The sequence below is a fragment of the Phyllostomus hastatus genome, unplaced genomic scaffold (assembly GCF_019186645.2).
Source record: "Phyllostomus hastatus isolate PE091 unplaced genomic scaffold, TTU_PhHast_1.1 phas_scaffold_78, whole genome shotgun sequence".
Classification (NCBI taxonomy): domain Eukaryota; kingdom Metazoa; phylum Chordata; class Mammalia; order Chiroptera; family Phyllostomidae; genus Phyllostomus; species Phyllostomus hastatus.
The window spans coordinates 59,186,257-59,205,634 of NW_025334041.1; the positions used below are offsets into that span (position 1 = coordinate 59,186,257).

The 19,378-nt window shown below is 36.2% G+C and overlaps 1 protein-coding gene and 1 non-coding gene across 2 annotated transcripts in view; both read right to left on the reverse strand.

Annotated features, from left to right (window-relative positions):
- Positions 1-19,378, reverse strand: part of RNF149 (ring finger protein 149) — a 58,205-nt gene that overhangs the window by 2,332 nt on the left and 36,495 nt on the right. Inside the window, exons 5-7 of the mRNA XM_045827051.1 lie at positions 18,945-19,041; positions 15,369-15,567; positions 314-2,572 (exon numbers count right to left, since the gene is read on the reverse strand). Of these exons, the coding sequence (XP_045683007.1) occupies positions 2,529-2,572; positions 15,369-15,567; positions 18,945-19,041 (340 nt within the window). The 3' untranslated portion in view covers positions 314-2,528. The remainder of the gene's footprint in view (positions 1-313; positions 2,573-15,368; positions 15,568-18,944; positions 19,042-19,378) is intronic.
- On the reverse strand, positions 125-240 carry LOC123812289. Its single transcript, XR_006784564.1, has one exon. It is a non-coding gene; the product is annotated as a small nucleolar RNA SNORD89 (small nucleolar RNA).

The following is a 19,378-nucleotide window of genomic DNA, read 5'->3' on the forward strand; positions in this document are numbered from 1 at the left end:
CTTTATTATTTATTTAAGGCCTAGTATTGTCCAAGATTCACTGATTATTTTTCCTTCAAAATACCTGAGCTATTTGGAGCCTTTCTTGGAAATGTTGTCCAAGGCATGAAGCTTCCACCCTGTTACTGAGGTCAGACCAATGGTTCGCTTCAGGAGATTTTGTCATGGTGCACCCAGAGAGAGAGCAAACTGCTGATGGAAGCACTGCAATTCGGCCTTTTGTTGTCATCATTCCTCAGTAACTACAGGGAGCAAGCTTTCTGGAAAGGTGTATAGTTGAGAATCCCTAAAAGACAGCACGCAGAGGAATTACCTGACATGGTGCTGTTTCCACGCCTCTCCTCCAGACCTTCCTGGTTTCTGAAGGGGCACCCAAAAGCAGCACATGGGCAGGCAGGGGACCACGTTGGATGCTTCACATTCATGGACACACTGCCTTTTTCACAGGCCACCTGCCAAGTTAAAACTCTCTACATTATTTGCGAACAGCTTTTATGACAATTATTAGAAGGGAAATGATTATACTACCATAAATAATAACTAAATCTGATTTAGTATACTCTTTTCACTTAATATTCCCCATATTCCCAGCAACTTTTCAACTTTTATGTTTTCAACTCAAATTCTAGTAGAATTTAACTCTTTTCCTATTTTATTACCATCTTTAAAAATACCTACCAAAGGAAACTTTCCTTTTGAAGTACTGAATGAAGAGTTTTTCTTCTATTTTTTTTTCCTGCTGTTAAGGATCTATGTTTCTAGAGATGAAACCTCAGGTCTTATAATCTCTTCTGTTCACAATTTAGTGTTCAAACTTCTGAATTAAGGAAAGCTGTATCTGATGGTCCCTGATTATGAACTTATACTATCCTATTAGAAGTCAGCTTCATTAGCTACTGGAAAAAAATGTTAAGGCATTTCTCCCTAGTATGTTTCTTAAAGTACAAAGAAGGAAATGGTTTACTTGGTATAAAACCAAGGACACATTTTTCCTATTCACAATGCACCAGACAAGGCAGATTTTAAGATGACTGTTATGAAAACACACTTTGAGGCCGTTTGTTAACTGAAATCTGGCCAGAGTTTACTTCAGTAAAAAACTTTACTCATTAAGTATTTCAGTTCACTATGTGTAGCTACGTCAAAGTGTGGTGAATAGTTTGAAAAAAAAATAAGCCATCTAAAACTTTATATCTTAGATACAGCTCTAAGAATACATTCTTTAAATTTTGTAAAATATTATGTTCTCACTAAACATTTATTTTTACCCACATACACAAAAAAGATACATGTAAGTAACTAGATTAGAAGCAAAACAACAAATGACTACAATTTCAAGTTCTAAAAAAAATAACTCAGCCCTGGTGGAGTAGCTTATTTGTTTTAGAGTGTCATCCCAAAATGTCAAGGTTGCAGGTTAGATCCCTGGTCAGGACATATACAAGAATGAACGGATGAATGCATAAATAAAGTGGAACAACAAATCTCTCCCTAAAATATCAATAAAAAAATAAAAACTAATTCTCTCTCATCCTCCTCAAATTCCACCTCTAACAAAGTGACAGAAAAGCAGGGTGTGTGTCTTTATTTAATCATTTTGTATACTTAATCTCCAAATGCTTTATATTTGCATGTTCCTTTCACTTACAAGAACAGTAAACAAAATTTTTTAAAAAGATAATTAAACAACGTCATGGTCACTAAGTCTGCTTTAAAATTAATAAAACTGTTTACTTGTTTATTTTGTTACAACAATCAAAAAGTTTCCATCCTTCACCCCTTTAGTTGTAAATATTACATTGTAATTGGACCCAATCTATTACATTCACCATTTACAAAGAAAATCAGTCTCTGTCTACTTCATTTCCTAAGAAGGCAATGAAGAACTTAATGCTCATGTGAAATACAGATTCTTAGTATTTTTATTTGTTGAAAAAAATGAACAAACTTCCCATTAAAGTGTCACAACACATTAGGTAATACAACAATGAAAAAGTGTTCTCAGGTTTTGAAATCTATACATAATACCAATGTGCCAAAAAGCTGTTGATTTCATCTTATTTACAAGTTTAATGTTCTTAAAAAATGTCTTTTCTCTAGGGAAAATCAATGTGATCAATTTACGGAATTTAATTACACAGTTCTGTTTCAACTAGTCTAAATTCAATGTGCTTAATATAAAACCACCCTTAAGAGACAGGATTAACCTTTTTAATATAGTACCACAGGAGCTAGTCTAGTACTTAGAAACACTGCCCATCCTGACATTAGCATGCCTTCCCTAGTTGTCTCTTCTGTAAATAGTCTGGAATAACCTTATTTATTGTAAATGATACACTTTGGTAGGTAAATATGACACTAATAAAAAAATCTCTCAGATTAAATATCTTAGCCCTTTGTATATCAAATCAGAACATGAAAGGTAAAAGAATGTACATTATTTTCAAATGTACAAACTATGTGCTAAATTAAAAAATACTGTCCTTTGACTCAAAGTTCTGTCCATGCTGCGATCAGTGGCTAATACATTAAGAGATGGGTCCTCCGTGCTGAAGGTTGCTCCTGTCCATTTCTATAACAAAGCAACAAAAACCTTTAGTCAGTTGGCATATTCTGAACTTCAATTAAATGAACACGATTACTGAGAGATTATAATTCAAGCAACAAATTACAAAAAATTTTAAATAAAACTTATGTGTAAAAATGGCAACCCATTCCAGACAGTCAAGTCACATGTAGTATGAGATGCTTTCCAGTATTAGCCTAATCAACATTAATCTGATCAGCAAGGTGCCATAAAAATATGATACCATCCGAATTGGTGTTAGAGTATATTTCCAAAGTAAAACAAGTAGCTTTGGTAGTGATGATGAGGTCACTACCCATGAAACCCACAGCTACCACATATCAGGCAATATGTATTGACCCAAGGTAGATACTATATATTATCCCCGTTTTATAGAAGAGGAAACTGAGTCACAGAGAGGTGAAAGTATCTTGGAAGAAAATCTGGTATTCAAATCCTGAAAGTCTAATATACTAAGCAAAGGAGTACAAAATAATTTCAACACAGAAGGATTTAAAAATAGAATACTTCCTTAAATGCAGAACCCAAATACTTTGAACTTACCTACACTAGAGCTAAGTGCATGGTAAACTGGATGATGGAAGGAAAACTAACCAGAGAAACACATTCTCCGGTGAGTGATCTACCACTGTTATTTTGTATAGTTTCTTTTTACACAATTTTATTTCTATTGTTTGAAATTATATTATTTTAGGTTAAGAGGGCATTTGAGGAAGGACCCTGACAAACTAATACACTACAGGTAACAAGAATGAAGAAAAACCTGGAGACCACTTTTTATTTTTTTCAAAGGTTTAATTTATTTTTAGAGAGAGGGGAAGGGAGGGAGAGAGGGAAAGAAACATCATTGTGTGGCTGCCTCTCATGTGCCCCCCTATTGGGGACCTGGCCTGGAACCCAGGCATGTGCCCTGACTAGGAATTGAACCTGTGACCCTTTGCAGGCCAGCACTCAATCCACTGAGCCACACCAGCCAGGACAGGAAACCACTTTTGAAGGATGTTTAGTCAGGATAAAAGTTTTATCTGTCTTTAAATATCTCAGGGGTGGCCAAGTACTAGAGAAGCAAATTTCCTTTCCTTTCTGGAGACTGCAAGCAATGGCATAAATTACACTTGTATGCACTTTGGTTCAACACAATGGAATTCCTAAAAATAAGAGTTGTGTATAAACGAAGGCACTACCTTGTAAGGTGGTTTACTCCAAGCAGGAGGATGGAGAGCTAGTTAAAAGAATGCCTGTAAGAGACTGACCTCCCAACTTTATAATTCTCTGAAATACACAGCCTTCCTTTCCTTCTACAGTACAGTCTTTCTTCCTCAGGTACCCATTTAAAATTTAAGTTCTAATATTTCTGTCTTTGCCTCACAGATCCTAAACATGTAAAAAAATGAGTAACTGATTCAGTCTGAATATTACAAATTTGGAAAAACATACTTCCTCTTCCAGGATGGCCAATTTTAAAGTCAGAAGCATCAATAATTTATAAAATAATTCAATTACAATAAAAATTCTGATGGGACTTTCTTTTACTTGGCAAAATGATTTTAAGATTAATCTTTAAAAAAGTAGAGCAGGCCAGGTTTTTTTCATTGCAGCACAATTTATTTCAAAACCACTTGGTATTAATTTAAGACTAGAACAAATACTATCATTCAAACACATTCCAATTTATCTTCTCAAGTTAAAGTCTAAACATAAGCATTCAAAGACTTATAATATACAAAGGTTTTAATCAAGTAAATATACCCCTTTCAAAGCTTCTTAGGAATATATATACTAAAATTAAGTTTTGGGATTTATTTGATAATTAAATACACCATCACTTACAATACTGATTATCAAATACTGCCTAGACCAGAGAAATTAAAGTTTTACTTTTATAATAACATTGTGTATAATGTAATGCCTGAAGATGAAAAATTAGAGCATATATATGAGGGGGGACACCCCCAAAACCCAGAATTATCTTCTGCAGGATGGGCCCCTTATAGTACAGCCTTCCCCTACTAGGTGAGTGTTCTAGGAACCCAACTGTGTCAGTGTGCCAGCTAGCATTGTTGTGAGAGCTACATTCAGCTTCAGTGAATTTTGAAGACTCACGTGTTTGCCCATTTCATGATGGGTGATTTACAAGCACACCTTCCTATACCATACTGAGTGTTCAGGAGTTTTTGACCAAAAATGGCATGACCTCTGTGCATCATCATCCCTATTCACCCAATCTCACCCAATGAAAAAAGTCCTCAAAGGGAAATATTTGCGGATGTGGAAGAAGTGAAACAAAAAATGGCAGAAGCACTTTTTAGCATCCAAATCAGTGAGTTCAAAAACTGTTTTGAGCAGTGGAAAAAATCTCTTGATAGGTGTATTACATTAAATGGAGTGTGCTTTGAAGGTGACTGAAATTTAAGCATGTAAGAATACATATACAATTTTTTTATAAATAAACTCCATTTTGGGGGGTCTCCCCTCATTGTTGTAAATTTTACATACTACAAGTATATGTTTACCATTTTTATTACAAAAGTGATTTTCCAAATAAACTACAATAGTATAAAAAGTTACTTTATTCTAAATAAAATAATGAAAGTATTTACTTAAATGTTTCAATGAAATTTTCCAATGCAATTTTTAAAAAAGTCCAATTTTCTTCTTGGTGTTTATTAGAAAATAAACCCAACCCACAGAATGAAATGTAAATAATACAACTTCATTAACTGGAACCAAGGGAAGGACACATGAATGGTAGAATGTTTAGTGAGAAATACAATTTTGCTAACCTCCCTAGTCTTGTAACTTTTTTTAGCCTATCAAAAATATTAGGATGCAGTGCTTAGCACATAATCATACAAATATTCCCACATTCACTCAAAGTATCAAGATGTTCATGTCTACTGCAATTACACTGTAAGTAAGCAAACAACCCTTTCAAAGGGCAAGGCTTTCCTCTCTGAAGTAGCTAGTTTCCCTAAAATTTTTTAAACTTCTATTTAATTATTGTTTTTACATGCTGTAAAGCAGTAAAGTCCTAATTAATTAAGTTTTACTACCTCTGGGAATTCATATTTTAGACATTGCTTTGATGACATCAAAATAGTAATTCAGTACAAAAATCTTCCCCCCCGAGAGGTAAGACTTTGTTTTCTGCGACTAGGTTAACAGTCATGCTGATTTTCCAATACTTAAAACTTACATGCCATTTAGAAAACAAGGTTGCGGGGAGAAAAGATGGTGGCTTTACTCTAGGCAGCATGTTTCTCGGCTTCTGTGAAGAGGAGGGAAACTCTCGGATAGGTGGAGAAAGAGAGCAAGTGGCCTAGGTTACCGAATCATTTTTGAAAGCAGGACATCAAAAATTATTGCGATCATTGAAAAACCAGACGGTAAGGAGACTGCTTCAGGACAAAAGGGACTCAGGGATCAGTGTGGGGACCAGGGGGGTTGCAGTCCCCAGGCCCGGTGCTCCCGGGTCTGCCTCAGGTCCCCCGGGACAGGGGAGTCGCTGCTACCTCCCCCGAATACAGGGGTTGAGCAATAACAGGGGAGAACTTGGTGCTTGAAGGCACAGAGAGGCCAGTTGGACTGGGGGGAAAAAATCACCCAGGGTCTGTGAACACCCACCCAGAGCCGTGGGAGAGGTGAGTGAAGTGAGTGCCTCCAGCCAGCACGACCAGGGGCGGCCTGGAAGAGCACCCGCACCCCTAGCCCGGTGGGAGTGTGGATCAGTGGAAAACCCAGACATCCCAGCCCTGATCCAGGAAAAGGCACGGGCGTTCTCAGGTTTCTGGAGTCTGCGGTGCTGAACTGTGGAAGCGCACCCATTCGGGAATCCTGACTCTCACGCTATGAACCCGGAAGGGACGCGGCACTTAGGGCATTCCTAGAGCCCAAAACTCAAAAATTTGGTGGATGGGCACGCCCTTTTACGATTCCCAGAGAGGGCACAGTGAATCCCAAAACGTTGTGGGTGCATCCTGAGATCATAGAGCTGGAACCCTGCAGGGACCCCGGAGTCTGGAAGAATGCAGTAGTGAGCTCTGGAGAGCGAGTGTGCTTGGGAGCGCCCAGGGTACCTGAGAGACTTACTGAGATTTGGCTGGGAAGAGTGATAAGCATTTCAAAGGTCCCTCAGCCAGCTAAAGCCAGCAAGATCAGAAAAACTGGTCTGGCTAGTTAGAAACCAACCAGAGGTTTTTTTTGTTTTGTATTGTTTTGTTTTCTTTGGTTTGGTTTGGTTTTTGTGGCTGTTGTTGGTTGATTTTATCTTGTGTTTTAAGTGACATTTTATTTTTCAATTCTTATTATTTTTATATCTCACAATCCCTTATGTTTCTCTTCCATTCATCCTAGTATTATTCCTTCCACTCCAAATTTATCTCTCCTGTACTCCATCTTCTGCTTTTTTTTTTTGAACTTGCAAGTTACTGTAAATTTGTATTATATTTTTCTCACTTTTCTGACATTTTTTATTTTAATAGTATTTTGGTATTCTTTTTCTTTCTGTATAATCTTCTTTGCTTGGCTGGTTATACTGTAATTTGATAGGTTCCCCCTGGTATCTCAGTCACAGTGTGTTGATAATTTACTATCCTTCATGTGTGTTCCATTAATACACCTCTCAAGGTCCTATACTCTTTATTCTTGTTACCTAAATCTCATCGATTCTGCCACAAGACTGTTGCTTTACTATTACTGTTAATAAGACCTAGTTCATACAATTGTAACTACTACTCACTACCCCTACCTGATCTCAGCCCACTTTGCAATTTCCTCAACTATACTATTGTGGGGATTGTCTCTATCCTTTTACACACTACTCCTATTTATTAATCTTTATTCCAACCCTACCTTAGAATCTGACCTCCCACAGCCTCACAGCTTTCTAGATACAACTAACAATCCTCTCATCCCCAGTAAGAGTCTTACCTTCTTTCCACCCTTTCTAAAACGTGGATAGTGGGGTGGAGGATCACAGTTAACAGTATAAAGAGCCAAAGGATAACCCATCTCTTCTCTACTGCCTGCTAATGTAAATATCATAGTATACTATCTTGCTGTCTTAAACCATTTTGCCTTACTCCTCCAACTAATCACAAAAAAAGAGTAGGGGGAAGTTGTCAACACCAGGATACATGAAGGATACTGCACCACTGAATCTCACAAGTATTCTACCACAGAAGTTCACACCATAATTACAGGGAACCAAAACAGATCAATTTAAGAAACAGAGACTAACAAGAAAAAACCCACGAACAATGAGAAAACAAAGAAACAATTCCAAATTGAAGGGAAACGAGGAAGCATCAAGAAAAATGCTAAATGAAACAGAAGCAACTCAACTATTACATAGTGAGTTCAAAACAATGATTATCAGGAATTTCAATGAACGCACAATGAGCTATCAGAAACAAGAGGGAAACTACAACAATCTCACTGCAAACTATATAAACATGAAAAAGGAAAGAGAAACTCTCAACAAGGGCCAAGAGGAAATGAAGAATACAATTTCTGAACTGAAGAACACAGTACAAGGAATGAAAACCAGGATTGATGAAGCAGATTGGATTAGCAAGCTGGAAGACAAAGTAGAAAACACCACCCAGAAAGAGCAAGAAAAGGAAAAGAGGCTCAGAAGGGATGAAGAGAAATGCAAGACAATATGAAACATAATAATATCCGTATAATAGGGATACCAGAAGGAGAAGAAGAGCAAGGGATTGAAAGCCTAGTTGAACAAGTAATGAAGGAGAACTTCCCTAATTTGATGAGAGAAAAAGTCACACAACTCCAGGAAACACAGAGAGCCACAATCAAGAGGAACCCAAAGAGGCCCACCTCAAAACACATCATAATTACAATGGTAAAATTTCAAGACAAGGAGGGAATCTTAAAGGCAGCAAGGGAGAAACAGGGAGTAACATACAAGGGAGCCCCCAATAAGACTAACAGCTGACTTCTCAATGGAAACACTTCAAGCCAGAAGAGAATGGCAAGAAATACTCCAAGTAATGAGAACCAGAGGTCTGCAAACAAGGCTACTTTATCCAGCAAGGCAATCAATCAAGATAGAAGGCCAAATTAGAAGCTTTCCAGACAAAAGAAGTCTAAAAGAATACACCTCCACCAACCAGCTCTGCAAGAGATTCTTAGGGGACTGCTTTAAGGAAGGGAAGGAAAAGAGAGAGAGAGAAACACACGTACATAAAATACAATGAATAAGTACCTATCAATAATAACCTTAAATGGTTAAATGTTCCAATGATTATGGAACAATGATTCCAATGGTTCCAATGACCAAAGATTAAATGTTCCAATCAAAAGACATAGAATAGCTGAATGGATAAGAAAAAATGACCCACATATAGGCTGCCTACAAGAGACCCACCTCAGGATAAAAGACCTGCACAGGCTGAAAGTGAAAGGCTGGAAACAAATCTTCCAAGCAAATGGACAGGAAAAAAAAGCTGGGGTAGCAATACTCATATCAGACAAAATAGACTTCCAAAAAAGGTCCATGAAGAGAGACCCAGAAGGTCACTTCATAATACTCAAGGGAAGAATCCACCAAGAAGACATAAATATTGTAAATATATATGCACCCAACACAGGAGCACCGAAATACATAAAGAAAATCTTAGAGAACTTCAAGAAAGATATGGACAGCAACACAATTATAGTGGGGGATTTTAACACCCCACTATCAAAAATGGGCAGATCTTCCAAACAAAGTATCAACAAAGATATTGTGGCATTGGACAATACCCTTACTGATATATACAGAGCCCTCCATTCAAAAGAAGCTAAATATACATTCTTTTCAAATGTACACGGAACATTTTCAAAGATAGACCACATGATAGGACACAAAACAAGCCTCAACAATTTTAAGAAAACTGAAATCATACCAAGCATTTTCTAGGACCACAAGGGACTGAAGCTAGAAACTACCCCCCCCCCAAAAAAAAACCCAAAACACTAAAAATCATGGAGATTAAATAACATGCTATTAAACAATGAATGGGTCAAGAAAGATATTAGGGAAGAAATCAAAAGGTTTCTGGAAACAAATGAAAACGAACTCACAACAACCCAAAACTTATGGGACACAGCCAAGGCAGTCCTGAGAGGGAAGTTCATAGTGATACAGGCCCACCTAAAAAAGTTAGAAACATTCCAAACAAACAACCTAACCCTACATCTACAAGAACTCGAGGAACAACAACAAAGACAGCCCAGAGCAAGCAGAAGGAAGGAAATAACCAAGATCTGAGCAGAATTAAATGACATAGAGACTAAAAGCACAATTCTAAGGATCAATGAATCCAAGAGCTGGTTCTTTGAAAAGATAAACAAAATTGACAAGCCTTTAAGCAGATTCATCAAGAAGAAAAGAGAGAACCCCCAAATAAACACAATCAGAAATGAAAGAGGAGAGATTACAACAAATACCACAGAAATACTAAGGATTGTAAGAAATTACTACAAAGAACTGTATGCCAAGAAATTTGAAAACCTAGGTAAAATGGGCATATTTCTAGAAAAATATAATCTTCCAAAACTGAATGAAGAAGCAGAAAGCCTGAGCAGGCGAATAACAACAAAAGAAATTGAAGCAGTAATCAAAAAACTCCCAACACACAAAAGCCCTGGACCAGGTGGTTTCACAGGAGAATTCTACAAAGCATTTCAGGAAGAGCTAAGCCCTATCCTTCACAGACTATTCCAAATAATCCAAAAAGATGGGAGACTCCCAAACTCTTTTTATGAGGCCAACATCATCCTAATTCCAAAACCAGATAAAGACACAACAAAGAAAGAAAACTTCAGGCCAATATCACTGATGAACATTCATGCTAAAATCCTCAACAAAATACTGGCGAACCGCATCCAACAATACATTAAAAAGGTCATACACCATGACCAAGTGGGATTCATTCATTCCAGGGATGCAAGGATGGTACAATATTTGCAAATCAGTAAATGTAATACATCACATAAACAAAAGCAAAGACAAAAACCACATGATCATATTAATAGATGCAGAAAAAGCATTTGATAAGGTACAGCACCCATTCATGATAAAAACACTTGGCAAAGTGAGAATAGAGGGAGCATTCCTCAACATAATAAAGGCCATATATGAGAGACCTACAGCCAACATCATACTCAATGGGCAAAAATTAAAATATTTTCCACTAAGATCAGGAACAAGACAAGGATGTCCATTTTCACCACTTCTATTCAATATAGTACTGGAAGTTTTAGCCACAGCAATCAGACAAGAAAAAGAAATAAAAGGCATCCAAATCGGAAAGGGGAAACAAAACTGTCACTGTTTGCAGATGACATGATAGTGTACATAGAAAATCATACAGACTCCACCAAAAAAATGCTTGACCTAATAAATGAATTTGGCAAAACAGCAGGATACAAAGTCAATATCCAGAAATCAAAGGCATTTCTGTACACCAACAATGAAACAGCAGAAGCAGAGATCAAGGAAAAAAATCCCATTTGAAATAGCAAAAAGAAAAATAAAATATCTAGGAATAAACCTAACCAAAGAGGTAAAAGACCTGTATTCAGAAAACTACACAACACAAAGGAAAGAAATCAAGGAAGACACAAACAAATGGAAACATATACCGTGTTCATGGATCGGAAGAATTAACATCATCAAAATGTCCATATTACCCAAAGCAATTTACACATTCAATGCAATTCCCATTAAAGTACCATATTTCACAGACATAGAACAAATACTTCAAAAATTTACATGGAATCATCAACGACCCCGAATAGCTGCTACAATTTTGAGAAAGAAGAGTAAAGTAGGAGGGATCACAATACCTGACACTAAACTATACTACAAGGCCACTGTAATCAAAACAGGCTGGTAATGGCATAAAAACAGGCACATGGACCAATGGAACAGAACAGAGAGCCCAGAAATAAACCCAAGTCTCTATCGTCAATTAATATTTAACAAAGGAGGCAGCAACAAAAAATGGAGTAAAAATAACCTCTTCAACAAATGTTGTTGGGAGAACTGGACAGCCACGTGCAAAAAAATGAAACTTGATCACCAACTTACACCATATACAAAAATAAATTCATGGTGGATAAAAGTCTTAAACATAAAACATGAAACCATTAAAGTTCTAGAGGAGAACAAAGGTAGGAAAATCTCAGATATTTCATGCAGAAACTTTTTTACTGGTGTGTCCCCTAGAGCAAGGGACATAAAGGAAAGAATAAACAAACGGGACCTCATCAAAATTAAAAGCTTCTGCACAGCTAAAGAAAACTATCAAAATTAAAAGAGAACCAACTGTATGGGAAAACATATTTGCCAATGACACCTCAGACAAGGGTTTAATCTCCAAAATATATAAAGAACTTACATGACTGCACTCTAAGAAGCCAAGGAATCCAATTAAAAAATGGGCAAAGGACTTGAACAGACACTTCTCCAAGGAGGACATACAGAAAACCAAAGACAGATGAAACGATGTTCAATATCGCTAGCTATCAGAGAGATGCAAATTAAAACCATAATGAGATACCACTTCACACCAGTGAGAATGGCCATCTCATAAACAAAGCAATAAACAAGAAGTGTGGAGAGGTTGTGGAGAAAAGGGGTCCCTAGTGCACTGTTGGTGGGATTGCAGACTGGTGCAACCACTATGAAAAACAGTATGGAACTTCCTCAGAAAACTTAAAATGGATCTGCCTTTTGACCCTGCAATTCCATTACTTTGACTCTATCCTAAGAATACTAAAACACCAATCCAAATGAACCTATGCATCCCAATGTTCATAGCAGCATAATTTACAATAACTAGATGCTGGAAGCAACCAAGATGCCCATCAGTAAATGAATGGATCAAAAAACTATGGTACATTTACACAATGGAATTCTATGCAGCAGAAAGAAAAGAGGAGCTCCTACACTTAGCAACAGCTTGGATGGAGCTGGAAAACATTATGCTAAGCGAAACAAGCCAGGCAGTGAAAGACAAATACCATATGATCTCACCTTTAACAGGAACCTAAACAACAAAACAAAGAAACAAGCAAAATATAACCAAAGACACTGAAATAGAGGACAGGCTGACAGTGACCAGAGGGGAGAGAAGAGGGAATTTCAGGGGAGAATGGGAAGGGTTTAGAGGAACAAACTTAAAGGACACATGGACAAAAACAAGGGGGAGGGTGGTAATGGGAGGGAAGTGGGGAGGGTTGGGAGGAGGGGCTGGATTGGGAGTAAAAGGGAGAAAACTGTACTTGAACAATGATTAAAATAAAATTTAAAAAATAATAAATAAAACGTATATGCCAATTTATGCTCATGAAATACAAAATAATTTTATTTTATCCGAACAAAAATATGAAATAAAAAATCAAAAGAAACCACACAGCATTATGAAATTAAGATAAGTTATTCCATGAGTATATGCTTTAGAAGTATAGCCTCCAACAATATAAACTATGAAAAGTTGACTTTTCTAGATAAAAATGCATGCATTTCTAAGCTACAGGGAAAACTGTTATCTTGAAATCAGCCCTGGCTGATGTGGCTCAGTGGATTGGGAGCTGACCTGCAGACCAAAGGGTTGCTGGTGTGATTCCCAGTCAGGGCACATGCCTGGGTTGTGGACCAGGTTCCCAGTAGTGGGTGTGTGAGAGGTCACCACACACTGATGTTTCTCTCCCTCTTTTTCTCTCTCACTTACCCTCTGTCTAAAAATAAATAAATAATATCTTTAAAAAAAAGAAAGAAATCAGGGGCTTTAAAAAACTCAATGCCCTTTTGCAAATGCTACCTAACTTTTGCAAAGTTAAATATACCCAAACCAGTGACATTATATGAAGGTCATGAATGCAAAAGAAATCAGCAGAAACTATGACTATGTTCTATGACTGTAGAAAACTATGCTAGTTACTGTAATGTTCTAGCAGCACTTAAATAATACAGTGTAGACCTGGGCAAAAAGGACAGCGATGTGAGAAATACATATATATAAAGTAGACAAACAAATGAAACACCTATTAAATTTCACATTATTTTGAGAACTGCAGAAAAGTTATTTTTTTTAAAAGATTTATTTATTTATTTTTAGAGAGAGAAGGGAGGGAGAAAGATAGAGAGAAACATCCATGTGCGGTTGCTGGGGGCCGTGGCCTGCAACCCAGGCATGTACCCTGACTGGGAATCGAACATGCGACACTTTGGTCCGCAGCCCGCGCTCAATCCACTGAGCTACGCCAGCCAGGGATGAAAAGTTATTTTTTAATTGAAAATATACTTTAAACAAAAGAAAAACTGACCATGAGAATAACCTCATATTGCCTGTATGGGAAGTTCAAAGGGAGATATAAGACAGTACTTTAGCTAGATTTGGAAAGAAAAAAATTTACTCCTTTTCCCCCTCCAAATCTGGGTAAATAAACCAGATATCCCCAAAGTAACAAAGACTGGTTTTCAAATAATAACTGCTTACAAGTTTTATTTAAACAATAATTGTTAATAGTGATTTTTAGTGAATTCCTTGTATTTATATTTTATGTACATATTTAAACTTAGAAGGTAAAGAAACTGTATAATAATAAAAATGAGAAAAAGAAATACAGCAAGTTAGGTCCAATTCAGGAAGCAAATACACAAAAGTAAGATTAAATTTAGGTAGGTAGTATAACCTCAATGACATTATTGCCAGGGCTTACTGTCCTGCTATCAGGGCTGCCATATGAAGGAAACAGCTACCACAGTCCAAATTAATCTTAAAAAATGCAGAACAGGCCACAAGTTTTTTAAAAAGAATAAAGATGAAGGAATTTGTGTTGTCTTGCAAATATCAAAACATATTCTTTATGTCATTCACTAAATAATATTAGAATAATTGGTTAAACATTTGGGGAAAAATAGGTTAGCTCAATCTCCCTTTAAACTATATGGATTAAATATTTAAATGTAAAACGCAAAATCACAAATATTAGACAAAAATTCAAAATTTCTATCTAAGCAAAACACATCAGAAAGTCAAAGGATACAAAAATTGGGGTTGTGGTGATAATATAGAATACATATGATAAAGACCAAAGTGCTCTTGGCATCAGTATGAAAAATCAGTTTCTTTACAGAAAAATAAGCTAAGAATGAAACAATTTATAAAAGAAAAAATGACCAAAAATATGAAAAGGTAATCTCCACAATAATTTAAAAATACAATTTGCTCTATTTTACCTATGAGAATGACAGAAAACAATTAAGCAAGTGGTATATATATACATAATGAAAGTGTTACTGACAAAAGGTCATCAACAGGGTGTGGTCTGAAGAAATGACTATAGTAAACCTAAAATATAACACTATGCAGCTATACAAAATTTATGTATCTAGAGCCTTGGACAGATAGTTCAGTTGGTTACAGCATCATCCTGATCTGTCAAGGCTGTGGGTTCAATCTCTGGTTAGAGGACAATATCAATAATGCATAAATCAACCAATAAATACATAAATAAGTGGAATAACAAATTGATGTTTCTCTTCAAAGTCAATAAATTAAAAAAATAAAATTATGTACCTATTGATATAGAAAGACCTTCATACACTAAGGAAAATAAAACATGTTACCTAATAACACATTCTCCCTATCCTTAAACACCAAAAACTTCTGAAAGATATTTATTAAAATGATATTTCCTTTATGTTTTTCATTTTCTTTTAATAATTAATAATGTCAGTTTGCTTTATAATCTGCAAGCTACTTACCTAGTAAGGCTGTGTTTTCACCTGCATCTTCTTTAAAATGTACATCACGCTGTGGCATGGATTCATTAGTGGAAGATGATAGTGAATTAATCCTATCACTTCTGTCATAGTCTTGTACAGTAATACTCAAATTTGCAGCCAAAACACTTCCAGGGGCCAATTCTGGAGTGGGCATCTCCTGGACATCTTCAAGCTCTCCCTTGAGAGTTAGCACATAAGAATGTCTTTTCTAATTAACACAATCAAAGCTCATCCATCACCTTTTGTTCATAATTTACAAATAATGTTTACTTATCCACAGAATATGACAAAAAGCACATTGATGTCTTCTTTATTTAGCATCATCAGACAATGAGTTACTTCTCAATAAACAACTTTCCAAGACCTAAACATTTTTATTCTAAAACCCATTTTCCCCTTGACATAAACAATGCCACTGTTTAAACTGTTTGTTGACAGAAAGTGAAGTGTTGTTACAAACTGCTGCTTTCTTGAACAGATGGTGGAAATCAGCCTGGCTGTCTGCCGCAGATCACTTCTGGCCTTGGCCATGAGTTGCAATCACTGCCTGGAATTGTTCTACTGTTTTACAGTGAGGCGACAGGGTTTCAGAAATAAAGGTTTTTGAACAACACAGGGCTTCAGATTAGATTTTGGTTCACTTAAAAATATTAGCTGTCAATTTGCCTCAAACTTCCCCCCTCTTTTATGTGCTGCTTTAAAGAAGAAAATAAAATAATAAAAGTAAGGGCTGAGACTCTAGGATGATTACTACATTAAAAGTCTCAAAATTTGGGGGCTATCCAGAAACCTTGTTTGATTAATGCCAGAATCAAAAAGCTGTGTTGTGATTAAATGAAACTGCTAATGACCTATGAAATGAGGGGTGACTATGGGTTTACAGGCAGCTATGCCCAAGACTGTCACCTTTGCTTCGAGTGAACAAACTGCACTGTTGTTTCCCCTTCTCTTCCTCTGGGCGCTCAGGGCCAAAAGGCATGCTGGCCTGCTGCTTCCACTGAAGCTCCACCTATATACTGAAATACCCCACATCTCCTGACTACTGTGTGATATACTCCAGTCTTATCATTAGTAATGAACACTTTCAGAACATGACTCCTGACATACCACACACCAAATTTTGTTGAGTTGACATAATGTCCAAATTTGCTCAGCTCACCCTAATCGTATTTTCCAGGTATTTCTCTAAATACCTGCCAAACTTAACTACCTGCCAGCCTCAAACCCCATATGTTCACACCCCTGCAGACTACTCATCTCTCAGACAAATCCTTTAACATCTAGCTCAGATGCCCCTCTAAAAATAGCTCCCTATCCCTCCCCACACACATTTGGCACAGAAAACCCTCTTTCTGCCGCACTCCTACAGCCTCTTCTGCCATGCTGTGTTTGGGATAAAAATGGCTGTCTAGGCTCCTACCAACCCAAAGTAAAAGGGCTATGTCTTATTCATCACTGATTTCCCAGAGCCAAGTTCAGATCCAGCACCTTAAATAGCATTTCTTTGTTAAATGCTTGCCAAATGAAAACAACAGTGATAAATAGCATGACAAAGTGGTTACAGTTGCAAACCACAGGTCTACCTTTGATGTTTCTGTGAAGGACAGGTGACTACTCTCCTACTGGGGACATTTTTTTTGGAAATGACAACTAGTTATAGTTACTACATGAGAATGTATCATAACTACCTATGGAATCCAAAAGAGGAGGGGCTAATGGAAAGAAAGTGGCATATTTGTCAAAAGATTTAAAAAATTAAGATAAGTTAATTACTCAGTTTGATTTAAAGTTACTACAGGTCTGTTCTTTAAAAAGATACTAAGCTTTCTGAGGACACATCTTCTAGCTTTCTGAAGTTAACATTCTAAGGAAACAACCCAACCTTATGTAAAATGAAGAATCTTGATTTTCAATATATAAATTATATTTCCAAAAACAAAACTCATGAGGATTAAACTCTTAATACTAATTGTCAGTGAAATTCCTTTTATACAAAGTTTTAGAAATATCAAGCAGGTTTAAAAATCACTGACTCATTAAGTAAGTTACTTTAAATGAGCTTAGAGTGTATCTAGAGAAGGGAAAAGGAAGGAAAAATGTGCCAAGAAAACACCTGTCAAACTGCCTGGATTCTACTGTGTAAAATGCTGTCCCAGAAAGGCTCATCATCTTGCCTAGAGCAGAGAGGGGATGAGCCTAGTTCACTAAGAAAGCATATTATAACATCTTACACAGAGTCATCATTTTTAAAAACTATGGAATTCTACAGAAACGACAAATTTTCTAGATATCAAAGCAAATGAGATTTAGATAAGACAGTTCTTCAATGCCAACCCTTTCCCCTTTCTTTGTACCTATGATAAGGGCATTACAGAACTCACACTTGAAAAATATAATTCATAGGAAGTTATGTGGGTTATTAAGGTAGTGGTCTCTCAACTATCATTTGCAGATACACTAAGCTAGAAGGTAAGAGAACTCTTTAATAGACCTACAGCCTTAAGGGTCATTATGGCTTTAAGAAGCATAAAATAATTATTAAAAAAAAACAACTATGTAGTTTCTGACTACAACAAACACTAGAAGAAACTAAAAATATGCTTAGCAAGAAGAAAAATATATTTTATATTTGCATTACTTCTTTCAAAGATCTTTATTTCAAAACTATTTACTATTTAATCAGGAATATTTTGAGATACTAATTTGATTATATAAAGACTCTAAAAATGATAAAAAATAGAACAATCTAGAAAAATCTGTTTTCTTCTCTCTCTGTCTCCTCTTTAGGGTAGGACAGTAGTTAAGAGCTTGGATCCTGGAAATAAGCAAACAAACTTGTTTCTGAAAACTGACTCCCCATTAACAAACTGTGACCTTGGATGAGTTATTTAGCATCTCCTAAATTCAAGTTTCTAAGTAACAAAATAGAGATAGTGCAGTACTTACCTCATAAAGGACTTTGGGGGCAAATGTAATAATGTGTATGGCATTCAGCACACAGCGTGGCTACTACTATGTGCTCTCTCACTTTGCCCTAGTGTCTGTTTTCTGAGGAAGGTTCTATGACAATCTATGTACCAAACTAAAGGAGGAAAATTCAATACAGGACACATTTCCCCAATAGCATTTGACTCTAAAATCCACAGGAATCAAGGGAACTGGGGTCAGAAAGCATTGGCTTTGACTTCCTCATATGCAAGATGTGCAGCTTGAGCCAGAGAACATCTGGGGCTCCTTCAAACATTTCATAATTTTTGTTTATACGAGATTAACCAGTACATACATATTCTGCAATGTACTATACCAAAATATATTGCTCTAAGTAATCACAAACTTTCTAAGAAAACATCAAGCATATTATTCTATAATCACAAATTTAGTTCAATTTTTGAAATGTCTTAATTCAAATTTAATAAAGAAGAAAATTTTTCAGAGAACCAGAAGGATGTTAGAAGGAGTATTTAGTCTATCCCTCTTGCCTCTGGTCAGTGATGACATCACATCCCTCAGGAAGAACCAGGGCAAAGATTGAATATAAACAAAAATGTAACAAACCCAATATCCCAGGGCTTTGATGACATCAAGTTTACACATGGGACACGTGTGGTGATCCAAAAGCCATGGGTCAATGCACACTCTATGAAAAATATGCCTAAAAAATTAAGTGAAATCAATGTTTGTATCTTATAAAGGAAAAAACACATTCTACCAACTTATCTTCTCATTACAAGTTAAATAACGTCCAATCAACATTCACTTACCCTAAGTTCTTACCATCCTATTTTCCATGTTAAACAGAATCTTACAGGGAAATTTCCCTTTTATTCCACAAAAAAATAGCATGGTTTATTTTCACCTTATGCTAGATTATGTTTTTATGTGTTTTTTAAAAGCCTTTTGGGAACAAATGTAGAATAAGTAAACCAACAGTAAACTAATAGTAACAAACTAATACTAAACTGAGAGCATCTTATATAAGTCTATAAAAT